Source organism: Sphaeramia orbicularis, chromosome 12 (genome assembly GCF_902148855.1).
Source record: "Sphaeramia orbicularis chromosome 12, fSphaOr1.1, whole genome shotgun sequence".
In the NCBI taxonomy this organism is placed as follows: domain Eukaryota; kingdom Metazoa; phylum Chordata; class Actinopteri; order Kurtiformes; family Apogonidae; genus Sphaeramia; species Sphaeramia orbicularis.
The window spans coordinates 47,145,205-47,160,278 of record NC_043968.1 but is presented as its reverse complement, the minus strand read 5'-3'; the positions used below and the strand labels follow the sequence as shown (position 1 = coordinate 47,160,278).

At 38.8% G+C, this 15,074-nt stretch overlaps 1 protein-coding gene across 1 annotated transcript in view; it reads left to right on the top strand.

The window, feature by feature from the left end:
* The window catches only part of drd4-rs (dopamine receptor D4 related sequence), a 40,558-nt gene extending 35,907 nt beyond the window's left edge, over positions 1-4,651 (top strand). Inside the window, exon 6 of the mRNA XM_030150947.1 lies at positions 4,357-4,651. Within this exon, the coding sequence (XP_030006807.1) occupies positions 4,357-4,559 (203 nt within the window). The 3' untranslated portion in view covers positions 4,560-4,651. The remainder of the gene's footprint in view (positions 1-4,356) is intronic.
* Positions 4,652-15,074: the final 10,423 nt, after the last annotated feature.

The following is a 15,074-nucleotide window of genomic DNA, read 5'->3' as shown; positions in this document are numbered from 1 at the left end:
AGCCAGCTCTTTTGGCTCTTAAACAGCTCTTCATTTTACCACTTTCCCCTTTTTATTTTAGTCAAATTTTGCACTGTTTTGACTTGTGATATGTGTACACATAACTTAACCTGGTTCATAAATTCGTTGTATTGAAGTAAAATTTCATGTTCCAATATTAAAATGCTGTAGCCAATTGTCTTACTGCTTTTACATACTTTACACTCTGAAACCATCCAATGCACCCACGGACTTGCTTGTTAAACTACTCTTTCACACAAAGCAAACAGACATTTAAGAACAGTGGAGAAGCCCCACCACCTCACATCCACACATACAATGGTATTCGACTATATTCAGTTCAGTATAGTTATTATGAATTCCGAAAGTATGATAATATGTTAATATAGTGTGTCATCTGTGTTTTAACATTAAAATTAATTTGTTTTATCAAAAATTACTCTATTGAACTTCAGTGTCTCATTATAGCTGAACACATGGCCCATTTTACCTGAAGACAGCTCATCTGAAAAATGTGGGACCGCTGATGTTTCAAAACCTATAGGACCTGAACAATTATATTGGATTTCATCAATTCTACACAAAAATATTTAACACCTTTTTTATTTCCTACAAAAACATAGTTCAGTGAAATACAATGCTTTTTAAAATTTTCCTAAGCAATTAACCAAAAAGTGGCCCAATTTAGCTGATGTCACCCTATTCGATACCTGATACGATATTTTAAGTGACTTTTTAAAATTAAAATGTTACACTTAAAAGACATCACACATGATAAATACTGTACATTTAACTGCTTTATTATGTATAAACTTTGGTGCCCATTGTTTTAACCCATAAAGACCCAGTGATACTTTTGTTGCCATTACCAAGTGAATTTTTCTCTCTATTTAACCTTTCATAAGTGATTTACCACCATTTATTATAATATTATCTATGAACATAATATTATCCATGCAAAGATGACAAACTGCATTTTACACCAGTTATTTACATGTATTGATAGATTAATGGATCAGCATGTATTAAACAGTTTAGATCAATAGATGGTTTTGATTAAAGGTGAAGGTTTGTGTCTTTATAGGTTAAGCAATGAAATAAATTTAGAAAAACACAAATAATTGAAAGAAATATTAATTAAAATATAAAATACAATTCAATCAATCAGTCTCTAAAGCCAATTTACAGAACCCAACAGAATCCTTCAGGAGCATATACACTAGGTGTGACAGTGGTGAGGAAAAACTGCTTTGTAGGGAGAAACCTTGTGCAGACCCAGACTCCTGGAGGATGGTTGTCTGCAATGACCACATGGGGTTAAAGAGAGAAGGTAAAGAGAGAGAGATTGGGGGAAAGGGGGAGAAGTATGGGGGGGACACATGGATACACAGCAAATAATGATTATAAATATTCTACAAGAACTACACTAACTAATAAATACACTAACATAACACTAATGGGCCCCAAAAAATAAATAAATATGCTAGATGCCCGGTGTCAGCATCCTAATAATTAAAGTATTTACATATGATTAAGGTGACCCCAGTGCAAGATGCTGCTGGAGGCCACAATTAAAAGAACAACAATAAAATTTAAAAATGTAAACAAAACCAAGTAAACCCTGGACGTATAACAAAAGTACAGCATCCTGTGATGAGGCAAGGGTGGATACTCAGGTCCTCAGGGAGCTGCTGGATGTCCTGGTCTGAGTCCTGGTCCTGGTCACTGGGGGGTTTCCTCAGTGCCTCCGGTGTTTTTTTGGGGAAGAGCTGCCATCACTCTCCCCTGGCTCATCCCTCCCCAGGGGCCAGTGGGTTTCCCTCCTCCTCTTCCATGACATCTCCCTCTGCATCACTGCCCAGAGAATGCTCTCTGGGTTGAAACTGCAGAAGACAGACACCAGCATGTGACCACATGCGTCGTAGTCTGTCACTCTCCATAGGTTGATGTTGCCAACCGCAGGAGAGATGACCCTGGTCACATACTGAATGATCTGCTGGACATTACTCTCCAGGTCCTGCAGAGACCCCAGAGTGTCTGAGTGGATCTGCGTCTGCACGTGTGGGGGCAGGACGACACGAGCAGGCTGGTGAGGTGACGAGGTGAGGAGGGATCCTGCATAAGAGACAGGAGGGAAGGCGGAGGAGCCTGTTGCCAAGTTGTGATGTAGGCTCAGCAGAAACTCCGCCATGGACAACACATTGCAGTCACTGAGGGGACAAGTCCTGACATTCTGGACAATCAGCTGGAGTGGCTGTGGAAACGGCTGCTCCAACTCATCCTAACAAACATTAGTCAGGATGAGTTGATCACAACTCTGTTATGACTTTGCATCACAACAAATACACAAAACTGAGCTCTTTATCTGCCCTTTCTGTCTTCTTCAGTCCAGGATTTAATGCACAAAGAGAATGAATGAATCATATGAGTGTGAGTAAGATCTGAAATCAGGTTCATAACATTAAGTGTGTCTTCTATTTACACCACAGATCTATAGGTCCTGTGTGAGGATATGAATCTACATGTGATTTTCTAATCCAATCCCACATGTTCAAAGGTCATGGACTTTAAACCCAAAAAAGGTTGGAATAGGTGTGAATTTATTGATTTGGTGCTAAAATCTATTTCAGACCAGTATCTACACCAGGGGTGTCAAACATGCGGCCCATGGGCCAAAACTGGCTCAACAAAGGTTCCAATCCAGCACGCAGGATGAATTTGGGCAGTGCAAAAATTACACTGAAGATAACAACAATCATGAGTGTCAAACTGGTTTTAGTTTAGGAGCCACATACAGACAAATGTGATCTCAAGTAAAATAATAGCATAATAATAACAACCTATAATTATTGAGAACTACAAATGTCCTTCTTGGTTTAATGTGAAAAAAATAACATTACACTTTGAAAATTTTTGCATTAAACTACACTTTAACAATAAAATGTGAATAACCTGAACAAATATGAACAACCTGAGATGTCTAAAGAAAATTAAGCACAATTTTTAAGAATATTCTGCCTGTTACTAAATGTTTTGTGTATTTGTAGACCCACTCTGATCTGTGAAGTGTGTCAATAATAAGCTGAGACATAGACTAATATTGTAGAAATTGTTCTTATTTTAGTTTCAAATTTCAACTTGTCATCACCTCTCATCACCATGACAACACAGGATGCTGCATCTTTCAAATGTACTGTCTTACATTTTTATACTGAAGAATCTGATTCTGACCCTTTGTAAATGTATCGCATTTTAAGTAAGCCTATTTTACTGATTTTTCCAACAGCGTATTAGGGCTATGTAAGAAAATAAAGACACTTGTCACTACGAGAATAAAGTCATAAAATATAAAACCCCTAATTTTATGAGAATAAAATCAATACAAAAACAGCCATAATATTACAAGAATAATGTCGTAATTTAAAAAAAAAGGTGGAAAAAAATATAATCTTTAGTTTTATCATAATTACTGATAAAATAATATAAGCTACATATCAGTGTTTCGCGTGGAATTGATCTCTTGGTGTGGTGGTGTGTCATACTACAGGGGTGCACGCGGGTTGGTCGGTTTCTGTTCTGTCATTCACGTTAAGGTAGCGTGGACAACTCAGACTCATGGGGCACACAGGTGATGCACGAAGGCAGCATGGGCAATTTGAATATAAAAACAGCTCGCAAACGAATGGTTCGTAACTGCGAATTAGTTTTTATTGTTCACCTAAAAGAGCTGTTCAAAAGACTCGACTCGTTTGCGAACGTCACATCTCTAGTTCTAAATGTCCTCCAGAGGAAATCTAAGCACTCTCTCTTTTGCCACCATGGAAATGTAGCCATTATTCTGTTCTATTGAGAACTGCTTCATTCAGCTTTTACCACTGCCTCCATTGAGAAGTTTGTCAGTTTTTATCTGAACAAATATTTTAAAGCACCAAAGTGACACAATCACCGAAGCAGCTGCAGAATTGCTGATATTGAAGTGGTTTGAGGAGCACTGTAAAGGCTTCAGATTCCTGTGCGAAAGGATTGTATAACAGTTAAGTGAAAATATAGTGGTCACCTAAAAAAGTTTGGATTTTTGTTTAGTGTTGTTTTCCTATGGATGGTAAAGCAATACAAAAAACAAAAACTAACTGGTTCAGACCCTCATATGGTTCTTTTGAGTTTTGTGATGTCCCTGAACTACTCCTGTCTCATACATCAACATGTGGACATTCAACCTCTAACCAACCCACTCTCTGCCTCTTACTAACTTTGTGTCAGAAGGTGCAGTTATACTGAGTGGGTTATGCGGAGTTCTACTGGGTGAAGTTACACAATAAATTCTGTATTAAGAATATCATGTCTGTCCTCCTCCAGGTGTTTTCCTGGCCTGTTGGACGCCCTTCTTCGTGGTTCACGTCACTAAAGTGTTGTGTCTCTCCTGCCACATTGGCCCCACCCTGATCTCTGTGGTCACATGGCTTGGTTACGTCAACAGCGCAGTCAACCCGATCATCTATACCGTATTCAACGCCGAGTTCAGGAACGTCTTTCACAAACTTCTCTGTTGCCAGACATGAGACTAAAGATCTCAGACATTTGCAGAACATCTCAGCAGAAATGTTCTTTATGTAAACTTTTAGATTCTAAATGTTTTGTTGTATGAACTGTACATTTTTTTGTTTGTTTTTTTTTGCAACTAAAGCCTTATTTGAGTTGTCAGTGGAGCTCATCGACTTTTATTTGTTTGACAATTTGGTCTTTGTGGTTTATGGACATTCTCACAGCCCAGAGGCATAAAATGTGAACATGTGCAGATTTTCAATGTACTGATATTGTTTTAAAATGTGTAAGTTTGCAGATCATTCTTTCTGTTTTTTTTTATTGTTTCTACAGAAAACAAGCTGATGGAAGATTTTTGTGAGTGAACCAGAATTTATAGTAAGAAAACAGATCAGTCAGCCAGTCATCTTCTGAACCGCTTTATCCTCAAGAGGGTCGCGGGGGTGCTGGAGCCTATCCCAGCTACTTAATGGGCAAAGGCAACAACAGATCAAAAATGTAAAATGTTTACATGAGTTTCTCTGAAGTCAAGCGGACATATTGTGGCAATGTTATAAAAGAGGAGAATATAGTTAACTCTTTCCCCGCCATTGACGAGATATTCCGTCAATTGCTTCCCAACGCTTCCCCGCCAATGACGAGATTTTCCGTCAATCCGTGTTTTCACTGTTATACTGTAGTTGGAGGTGTTGTGGATCATGTGAATTACTTTCCTTAGTCCAAAAACAAACAATTAAGCAACTTTTTCGGAAAAATGACGGGCCGGGTTTAACGTTTTTGCACTGGAGTCTCCGTATCCCATGGCAACGCATCCAGCGGCAGTCACTGAATGAGGAAGTGCAGACTGTGCAGGAACCGCGCGCAGTTTCAAAAGCCTTAAAGATGATTATGGAGACAGAGTCTGACAATTCAATATATGATGGAGCTACAGAAGAACCATTTAGAGACAGGAACGGAGAAATAGAAGGTGAGGGAGACGGACACGGAACACGGGAAACACGGAGCGGCTCAGGTCCGACACGGAGGTGCGGGTGGGGGGGGCGGGGGCACAGAGCAACACGGAGAAAATGACAGACAGGAGGAAGAGAAAAGAGACATTTGTAGAGGACATTCAAGGAGAAGACAGACATACAGACATGGGACAAGACAAAGGAAAGCTAGTCTGCATCTGTTAGAGTGAGTTCAGATTCAGACTGAGGACACAGAACATATTCAGCTGTAGAATGTCAGCAGGACACATGGAAGACACTTTTGGATTTGGCTTTTGTATGAAATAAATAAATACATATATTCATACAGAGATAAATAACTAGATGTCCATAGAATTATTTACAGATCAAACACAGCAGCTGGTCCAACAGGAGGACCTGGTGCAGCCAAAGGCCAGAAATCTACAGTATTTAGTGCATTTGTTTCTTTTTTTTCTTGAAAATGAGGAATATTGAGGTGTTTATATCCAAAAGCTAAACTACTATGTGTTAGACTTATAACTGATGTATGTAAATGTGCAAAGTGTAGAAGGAACCTGGTGCTTTAGAAGATGTTTGGTCTAAAGTTTGGTGTGGATTCCCCTAACATTTTGTGGAATGATGGGATATCTTAGAGCTGTTTGTTACTTTTATTGCTGTTATTATTATTTTATTTTGTGATTTTGAAGACAGCGTTACTGTTGGTAAATAAGAAAGAGTCAAAAATGTAAATAGGAAATCAGTTTTCTCTTGAAAATCAATATCTTTGAAAAAAATGCAATTTTCTCAGCTTTTTGCTCAAAATTCATTTTTTTCCTGAAAATGACCAATATTCAAATGTTTATATCTCACGAACGAATAAAGATAGAATAAAATAGTTTTTTGTGTTTAAAAGTTGAAGTTCTGTTCTTTCTTTTGATGTATTCAGTGTTCACATACTCCTAACACAACATTTTCAGTGAGCCTCCAAAGATTAGTGAAAATGACCAAAACGGCTGGCGCTGGCTACCAACTCACTGGAAAATGCTCTGGCGGGGAAAGAGTTAATAGTATCTGTGAAGTAAAGGTGCATGTGATGAAATGTAGCGTCAACAACAAACTTTTATGGAAAATGATTTAAAAGATCCAGAAAACAAGTTTTTGTTTGATGAAAATATAACAGATTCTGCCACTTTGTTGAATTTGTATATTTAACCTTCAAATGAGAAATAATTTTTATTTAGCGACAATGTTGCATGTGCTTGTTCATCAAAACAATGATATAAATGATACATAAACGGAAATGAAGAATCTAAAAATGTTTGTGATCAGGATCACATGTGAATGGGTTGGTTGTATGTTTTGCAGGTACAAACCTTCACACTAACAACACAACTGTGTTTTGGGGCGGAGCTTGAATCCACCTGTCACTGATAAAACGCCCACACAGGTTGTGTTTTATTTTTCAGGCTCTAAGGAAACATGAGCGATGTGTTTCTGCAGCAGATAAATCACATTTTGATGTTTTAATCTCTTGCATCACAGAAGGAGGCTGATGTTTCCTACAGGGGTGTGTGGGGGGGGTCACATCCCACTCTTTGTCTGCTCCAACACCCATGGAAACCACAGGGGGGTAACCACGGTAACAGATCCCATACATCTGATGCACGCCTCCAGGATCAACATGTAATGAACACACACAGGACTCCTTCCAGATAATATTATAAAAGAAAAAAAAAAGTTTCACTGTAGTCTTTGTCCTGCAGCTGTTCACTATAGACCAATTCTAACACCTGATCCTGAGTCAGTAACAAACTGAATTTATGTACGGTCAGTATTAGTAATCACAAAGATGCTGCACCTGCAGGCTGACATGAACCTGAACAGCTTCATTTAACAATCAGTGTGTTTGATTTAACCAGATTTACGAGGATCTAATTGTAGAAATACAGTATTCATCTCCATTTGGGGGTAATTACACTGTTTCCTTTACCTTAAAATGAGCGATTTATGTACAGCGGGAGCAGGTAGTCTCCATGGAGTCCACTAAGATTCACTGCCGTGTTTCTACGGGAGCTTAGAACAGACTCTTCTTGTTTCCATTTCAGGCAGCATTAGGTGGCAGTAGGTGGCATCCAATATTGCTGTAAATGTGGACAGGACATATGTGAAATATACTTGAAAACCTCAGCATTAGATCCCATACATTTCTGAACCGCTTAATGCGCAAGAAGGTCGTGGTGGTGTAGGATTCTATCCCAGCTACCAATGTGGTGTACACTGTGTATGTGTCACCAGTTCATCACAGGGTTGGCATACACAGATGAACAACGGCAATTCATTTTCACATACACACCTACAAGCAATTTTAAGTGACCAATTAACACATTAAGGGACATGTCTTTGGATGGTGGGAGGAAGTGGAGTACGTAAGAGAACCCAAACTGACATGAGGAGAACACACAGAAAGGCCTCAGCTGGCAGGTGTTTTTACAGCAGGAGGTTAGAACCACAGGACCTTCCTGCCATACATGCTTGCTTGAGGTGATTTCTGAGAGACTTAATGTACTTAAAATAACAGGAGCTGAAATCAGGGAGAATAAAATTGAAAATACACACCTCTCTTCTGCTGCTTTATCCACTGCTTTGTGTTGTGGAAAACTGAAGCCACTCTTCCGAGCTTCCATGTTGAAACAGGTTTTGATAGAACACATTTGAGCAATAAGCCTCTTATACTTCAAGAGGAGCATGATTCCAGCAACTTGTATGTCCCCACCAAGCAGAAAACTATCGCTAATAGTAGATAGAGATATTGGATTGATAAGAAAAGGAAATTATTTCTTGATTTCATCACAGCCATTTTACAATGAAAACAGACAACAGCAACAGAATGGTCTATTGCAGGGGGGGCCAACCCTGGTCCTGAAGCACCACTATCATGCATGTTTTAGATGGTTCCCTCTTCCAACACACCTGATGGTCATTATCAGGCTTCTGCAGAGCTTGATGATAGGCTTATCATTTGAATCAGGTGTGTTTGAAGAGGGATACAACTAAAACATGCAGGATAGTGACTCTCCAGGACCAGGGTTGGCCACCCCTGTCCTACTGTTTATACTTTGTAACAGTCATGTGTAATGTAGCCTACAGCACAACCTCCAGATAATACAATACAGCCTACACAATGCCATTTGCTAAATTCATTCTTTTTTTTTTTTTTCAGAATTGAAATTAGCTCAACAGTATTAGGCAGACTGTAGTTTTACCTTTTAAGACCACTACTCTTCAAAAGTTGTGGTGGTGCTGGCCATATCTGCTATGATTCTCAAAAAAAAAAAAAAAAAAAAAAAAAAAAAAAATTTTGGCTATGTTGCATGTCTTTTAACAGATGGTACTTGTGGCACTACCAACAAGATGCAGCAACAGCACCTTGTAAAAATTATTATAATCATAAATTATCTGTTCATTTCACTCAAACAGCAGCAACTTGGTCATAGTTGGTCAGTGATATAAACAGATCAGTGGGTCCTAATTCATTACCCAGAATTCATAGGGAGTGAGAGCTGTGACTTTTTACCAAGAAGAACAGGAGTGAGCCAGCTGATTATTGTAAGATATAGCAATAAATGATGAGTTTGTCATCAACAGACTGAAGCTGATGACAGTTTTTGTTAGAACCGGTAGTACGAGGTCTGGACCCAAATGCACAACCCACAGACAAAAATACGGTTAAGTGGTGTTTATTAAACACGGACAGGATAAACAGTTCACACAAAGGGGTCTTGAGTGAATCCTCGAAAGATTGTTTGCATGGATTCGTCACGGCGTCCGATTCCAAAAGAGGAAGCTCACTGCCCGGGTCGGGAGCACACGAGGGGAACCCGACTAGGAGGAAGCAGAGGAGCGTCAGGGGACAGACCAGGTCATACACAGGGAGTCTAGCAATCAGGCAACGGTACATAAGGGAAAAGGCAAAACCACAAACAATGAATCCGGGCAAAAAGGGTTGAACACCAGAGTGGCAGATCAGGCTGAAGTACCAGTAGGGAGTCATGCAAATCTCAGAAGTCCAGGAACAGTCCAGGTCAGGAACAAACAGGCAGGCAGACAAACAGGATCAGAAGAACGCTGGTTGGTAAACACACCACGAGGGAGGAATACAAACTGGCACAGGACAGGGGAAAACACAGGGCTTATATACACAGAAGGGAGGGAAGACAATGAGACACAGGTGGAACAAATCAGGGCGGGGACAGGTAATCAACACAGGTGAAACAATCAGGGAAAGGAAGCAAAGACACCAGACATGACACAAGAGGAGGACTTAACAAAATAAAACAGGAAATGACACACAAGACAGACAAAACATACAAGAGTCCAGGGACTGATATGATAGTTTTTGATATGATAGTTGACTGTACTTATATTTGCAGACCACCACACTTCATAAGCTGTGCCAGTGTTGGCAACATCCATTATGAATCTCCAAGAAAAAAAATGGTTTTGTATTGTTTGACTATGTTGTATGCCTTTAAACAGATGAGTGGCACTAAGCACATGATGTATCAACAGTACTTAAAATTATTATAATCAGAAAGGATCTGTTCATCTCAGCAGCAGCACCTTGATCATAGCTGATCAATGATGTACACGGATCAATGGTCCTAATTCATTACCCAGAATTCAAAGGGAGTGAGAGCAGTGAGAGCTTTGAGTTTTTACAAACAAGGACAAGAATGAGCCGACTAATTATGGTACAATTTAGTACCAAATGATCAGTTTGTCATCAGCAGACTGAAGATGAGGTAAGAAGATGATGAAATGATTCCTCTGGCAGCTGCACATTAAATTAACTGCTTCTGTGATGAGGTGCTTACAGCAGAAAACTATTTATGGGCTGTTAATCATGCTTCTGAAAGCAGTGGTGCAAGATGTGCGAGACGTGAGAACACCGGGGGAAAGTAAAGTACAAAAAGCCAAGGCAAAGGAGGAGAAATGAAAACTCTGGTTTAAACAAGGGAAAAAAATCTAGTCTAACTTGAACAAAGAGGAAGCTGGAGTATGCAAAGAAAGCCTTGGTCTTCTAGATCCAAATCAAAATCAAAGCACAAAATCTGTTTTGCATGTGTGCTCATGTGTTTTCCTGTCATTTCAGAGTGTGTGGGTGTATTTATGTTCAGCCATCTGTTTGAGTGTTGCGTTACGATTAATACATGTGTGCAGGTGATGTTTGGTGTCAGATTATGACAATGACGACATGACAACAAACATTCTTCCTTAAGTCCTTCCTAAAGCTGGAATTCATCTCTGATCTGAGCTTTAAAGATTCCTGACCAACTTCACAACGCAATCCAACAGGAATGGTGAGGTTACCATGGTAACGCAGTGGGAGCTCAGGTTAATCTGAGTTTTGACTGAGATCCAAAGAGTTCATGTTTCTAAAGTCTCTGCTCCGATTGGCTTGTTCTGTTTATCAAACAAATGAAATCTGACCAATGAGTGGCTGAAGGAACTCACAAGTGGTCATTGAGAGAGAACAACATTACAATGAAAATAGACAAGGTAGACAACAGATGGAGAGGAGGGGGAGGAGGAGGACGAGGAGGACGAGGAGGAGGTGGGAATGGGAAAGAGGAGAGGGATCACAGAAGAAGGGTGGAGGAGAGGAGCAGAATTATCACCATAATGACAATCTTTAATTTAATTACCTGCCTCCAAAAACACCTGGTGTTCTGCCCTGCAGGTGTAACGAGGGAGAAGTGATGTAACGAGATGTGATTGTGGCTGATTGATTTCTGTAATCAGTCAAAGAGAGGATCAATTACAACTCATCATCCAGGAATAAAGACATTATATTCTTTTAGAATATTAACAATCAGTGAGAAGACAACATATAATCAGCTAACAAAAGCATTTATGGACCAAAAATGAAGCAATACTTCATATATGTGTTGCCTAGCAACAGGGGGTGATGGCAGGCGCTTTACCATGAACACTTTGCTACTACTACTAGTGCTTGTGTGTTTTATGCTTAATTGTGAGTGCAGTTAAAGAGAACAGGCAACAAGTAAGAGAGCTCACCTTTCAATCAAACAAAGCTCTAATGCAGTTCAAATTAAATAATAGAATTGTTGAAGGGTGTGGAGAGTGTTTATAAAACCAGAAATACAAAACACCTGAGGGCCGTCAAGGTCATATGGAAATGTGTACTCAAAGCATAACTGCACAGGCTGAAAATTGTGCTTTAGATTATTTTATTATTGAAATAGCCTATTTTTAATGTTTCAAAATGTAAAAAATCTGAGAACAGGTGAGTTCATAAAATGAAATACAAAGGCAAGGGAAGGGGTAGAATGAGGAAGACAAGGAAAATGGTAAGAGAAGGAACGCGAAGAAGAGACGGACAACTAAGAGGCTGAAGAGAGGTGATCCTGTCAGTACATAAAGCCACAACAAAGACAACTGTTAACAGAAATATGACAATATGCTGACAGTCTGAACAAAATGTCCTCACACAGAGATAGAAAGAAATCAGTGATAATGGTTATTATCCTCTTTCATCATTTTGCACAGTATTCACATCTGTACATTTCATGAACAGTTTACAACACTGACATACTCACATTCACATCCCATATGCTTAAGATCTTTTATTACATTTATGATTACATTCAAGGGGTGAATATTTTTCAGAGGCATTCTATATCCAAGGACAAGACAACAGAGGGACCTGGATCATGGTGAATGGACACATTTAAAGGCCACACTGTAGATCTGAACAAGGACAGTTACTGTAGCTTCCTCTACTGTGCTGTGAACCCTATAACACATGGCCAATTGAAGTCAAATTAACTAGATCCTAGGGATGCAGTGATACGCTGGAAAACACTGGACCATTCAGCCCGCCCTGCACGGGACAATCAGTCCTTATGGCTGGGTGGCGGGTTTTCGGTTTTGCAACTGATTTTCTAATGGCACTTTATATACTGCTTTACAGACCACTGAGTACGGTGGCCAAGAAGTACAAAACACATTTACATTTCAAAAAACACATTAACAATTTCAAAAACAAAATTGCATTTGGAAAACCCATTTACATTTTGAAAACAAATTTAGATTTCATAAAACACATTTGCATATGTGAAAATAACTTTACATTTTAGGAAACAAATTCACAAAACATGAAACACTTGTACAAGTGCCGAGATTTACAAGCGGCAAAACACAAATACAAATCCTGAAACAAATTAACAAAAGACAGCTCTTAACGGAAAGGGAATGTTCTAAACACTGGACATGAGGGCAGAAACTGTTGTGATTGGTCCAACCAAGCAACCAATCAAATGAGAGGAGAAGTGGGAGACGTAAACGATAAGAGGCTAACGGTTCTTGCTAGAATTATCATTTGAAGGCCTTGTGTTCTTCATCGTGGGAAGGTAAGCTTATTTTCCAGCGAAATAATAGTGTGAAATAAAGTAGCGCTGAAGTGCTCAGCTAACAGGAAAAGGGATTGTAAGTTTTCGTGTATGTATCCATTTTCTTTACTCAGTAGCAGTTCTACTAATGCTGATACAGTTATCTTAAACACAGCTCTGCATGATCATTATCTTTAGCTAGCTATTGATAGCTATTACAAGGAAAGGCGTACAGTAGATAACCATGGCGTTTTTATATTGCTGTTTTTTTTTTTTTGCATCCCTATGCAGAACAGGAATTCATTTATAATAAAAAAAAATTAAAAAGGGAACTTTTTTCAACAAGCCAAAAAGGACAGGGGCTCAAGCACCCCTTTGAGCCCTATGTGTGCATGTGCCTGTTTTATACGACTGTTTACAAGGAGACACGGAATAAGAAAGGGTTATATTGTTCAGTACAGAAAGTGTTATTTCATTCAGTACAGTGACATAATTTGTTCCTACTGTGAAATTCAGTTTTTGCTGACAAGCAAAATAAAAATATGATTTGGGGAGAAAAAAACAGTTCTCTTAAACACAAAACACATACCGAAACCGAACTGAAACTGTGGCACAAAAACCGTACAGACTGTACCGTGGGCTACCTGTACCGTTGCACCCCTACTACATACAGATATGACATCTTTTGGAACAAAGACCAAACCAAATCTGCCTCTATACAGACAGTTTCTCCCACCACTTTAAGTTTGGTGCTCATTGTTCACACACATCTGCATTATAGTATCATCAAATTTTCTTCTTCAAACAAAAACTAAAGATAAACAAAACATAAAAAAGTCAGTATAGCTCTGTTGGCTTCATTTTGTTTTTTAATAGAAAACAGCTAAAGTAAAACCACAAATCACCTCAGTTTATATAAAATTAGAGACAGTCAAGTGAATCCCTACTCAGATCTTTAACCCAAAGTGATTCATGATTCAGGGGTCTCTGCATCCATTTACTCAGTTCAGTTGAGCTTCCAAATGACATCACATACACAAACCTCTTTCAACTTTTACAACCTAATAAGAACACATATTCCTGTAGAGACAAAAGTCTCATAAAATATAGTGTGGAGTTAATTTATAGGGAGGAAAGGGACTGATGGAGGCAAATCTATCTGTGAGCTCAACAGTCTGAGGTAGAGAGCAATGGTCAAGTGAATTTAGACTGTCGTGAGACAGGTTAGTTTTACACTACTGATGATGAGTTGTTGCAATAGTAATCCTGCTCAGACTCAGATCTCTTACCTGAGATTCATTTAAAGACGGATCAACCACTCACACATGGAGAATCAGTTACTCTCAGTATTCACTGTGACATGAGTCCTCTAATTCATATTCAAGTACATAGACAATCTGCTACACTGAGTCATTCGCATCAGATTTGTCAATTTGAATGTGACTGGGCAATTCTGGCTCAAATGACTCAAGTGACTGGTACAGCCCAGATCTTATCAGTGATTCAGAATGATCTGGATCCTTAAAATGACCCCACTGTCCATATCTCATATTATAATTCATAACATCAGATTTCCACAAATACAACCACTGTTTTCCTTCTTTAGCAAATGTTAGAAAACCATTATGTTTGTCAAAATTACCTTTTTTATTGTGGCAGTCAAACACTCAAAGACTGTAGAGATCTGAGGGATGTGTCAGTAAAGATAGATAGACATGTACTTTAATCACATTCAGTCATCAAAAGCACTCTGCAATCAAAACAGTACTCGTGAGATAGCAAAAACACTCTAGGATAAAAAAAAAAAAAAACAACAGTAATGAATAAATAATAAAGGAATAAGATGATATGCAAGAATATACAGTTGTAAGCTAAAAAAATAAAAAAAAGTTATAGCCTATATGTGCAAAAACTATAGAGATGTATAAAACCATGGAAATGTAAAGATGAGATACAAGTGTCAGTGAATTGCACATTGAATAGCCCCTGTTTGTGTGTCCATAAGTCATAGACTATTTTTTTAAGTGTTGTGCACATTTTTCTATGTTACTTTCTTCTGTTTGTATTATTTTCTACTTTTTTGCAGCAGATAGCTTTAGCAGTGAAGCCTTAACATTGGAGGCGACTGTCCACTCTTAACAAAGGCCCAGCCCTAATATTTTGATCCTGT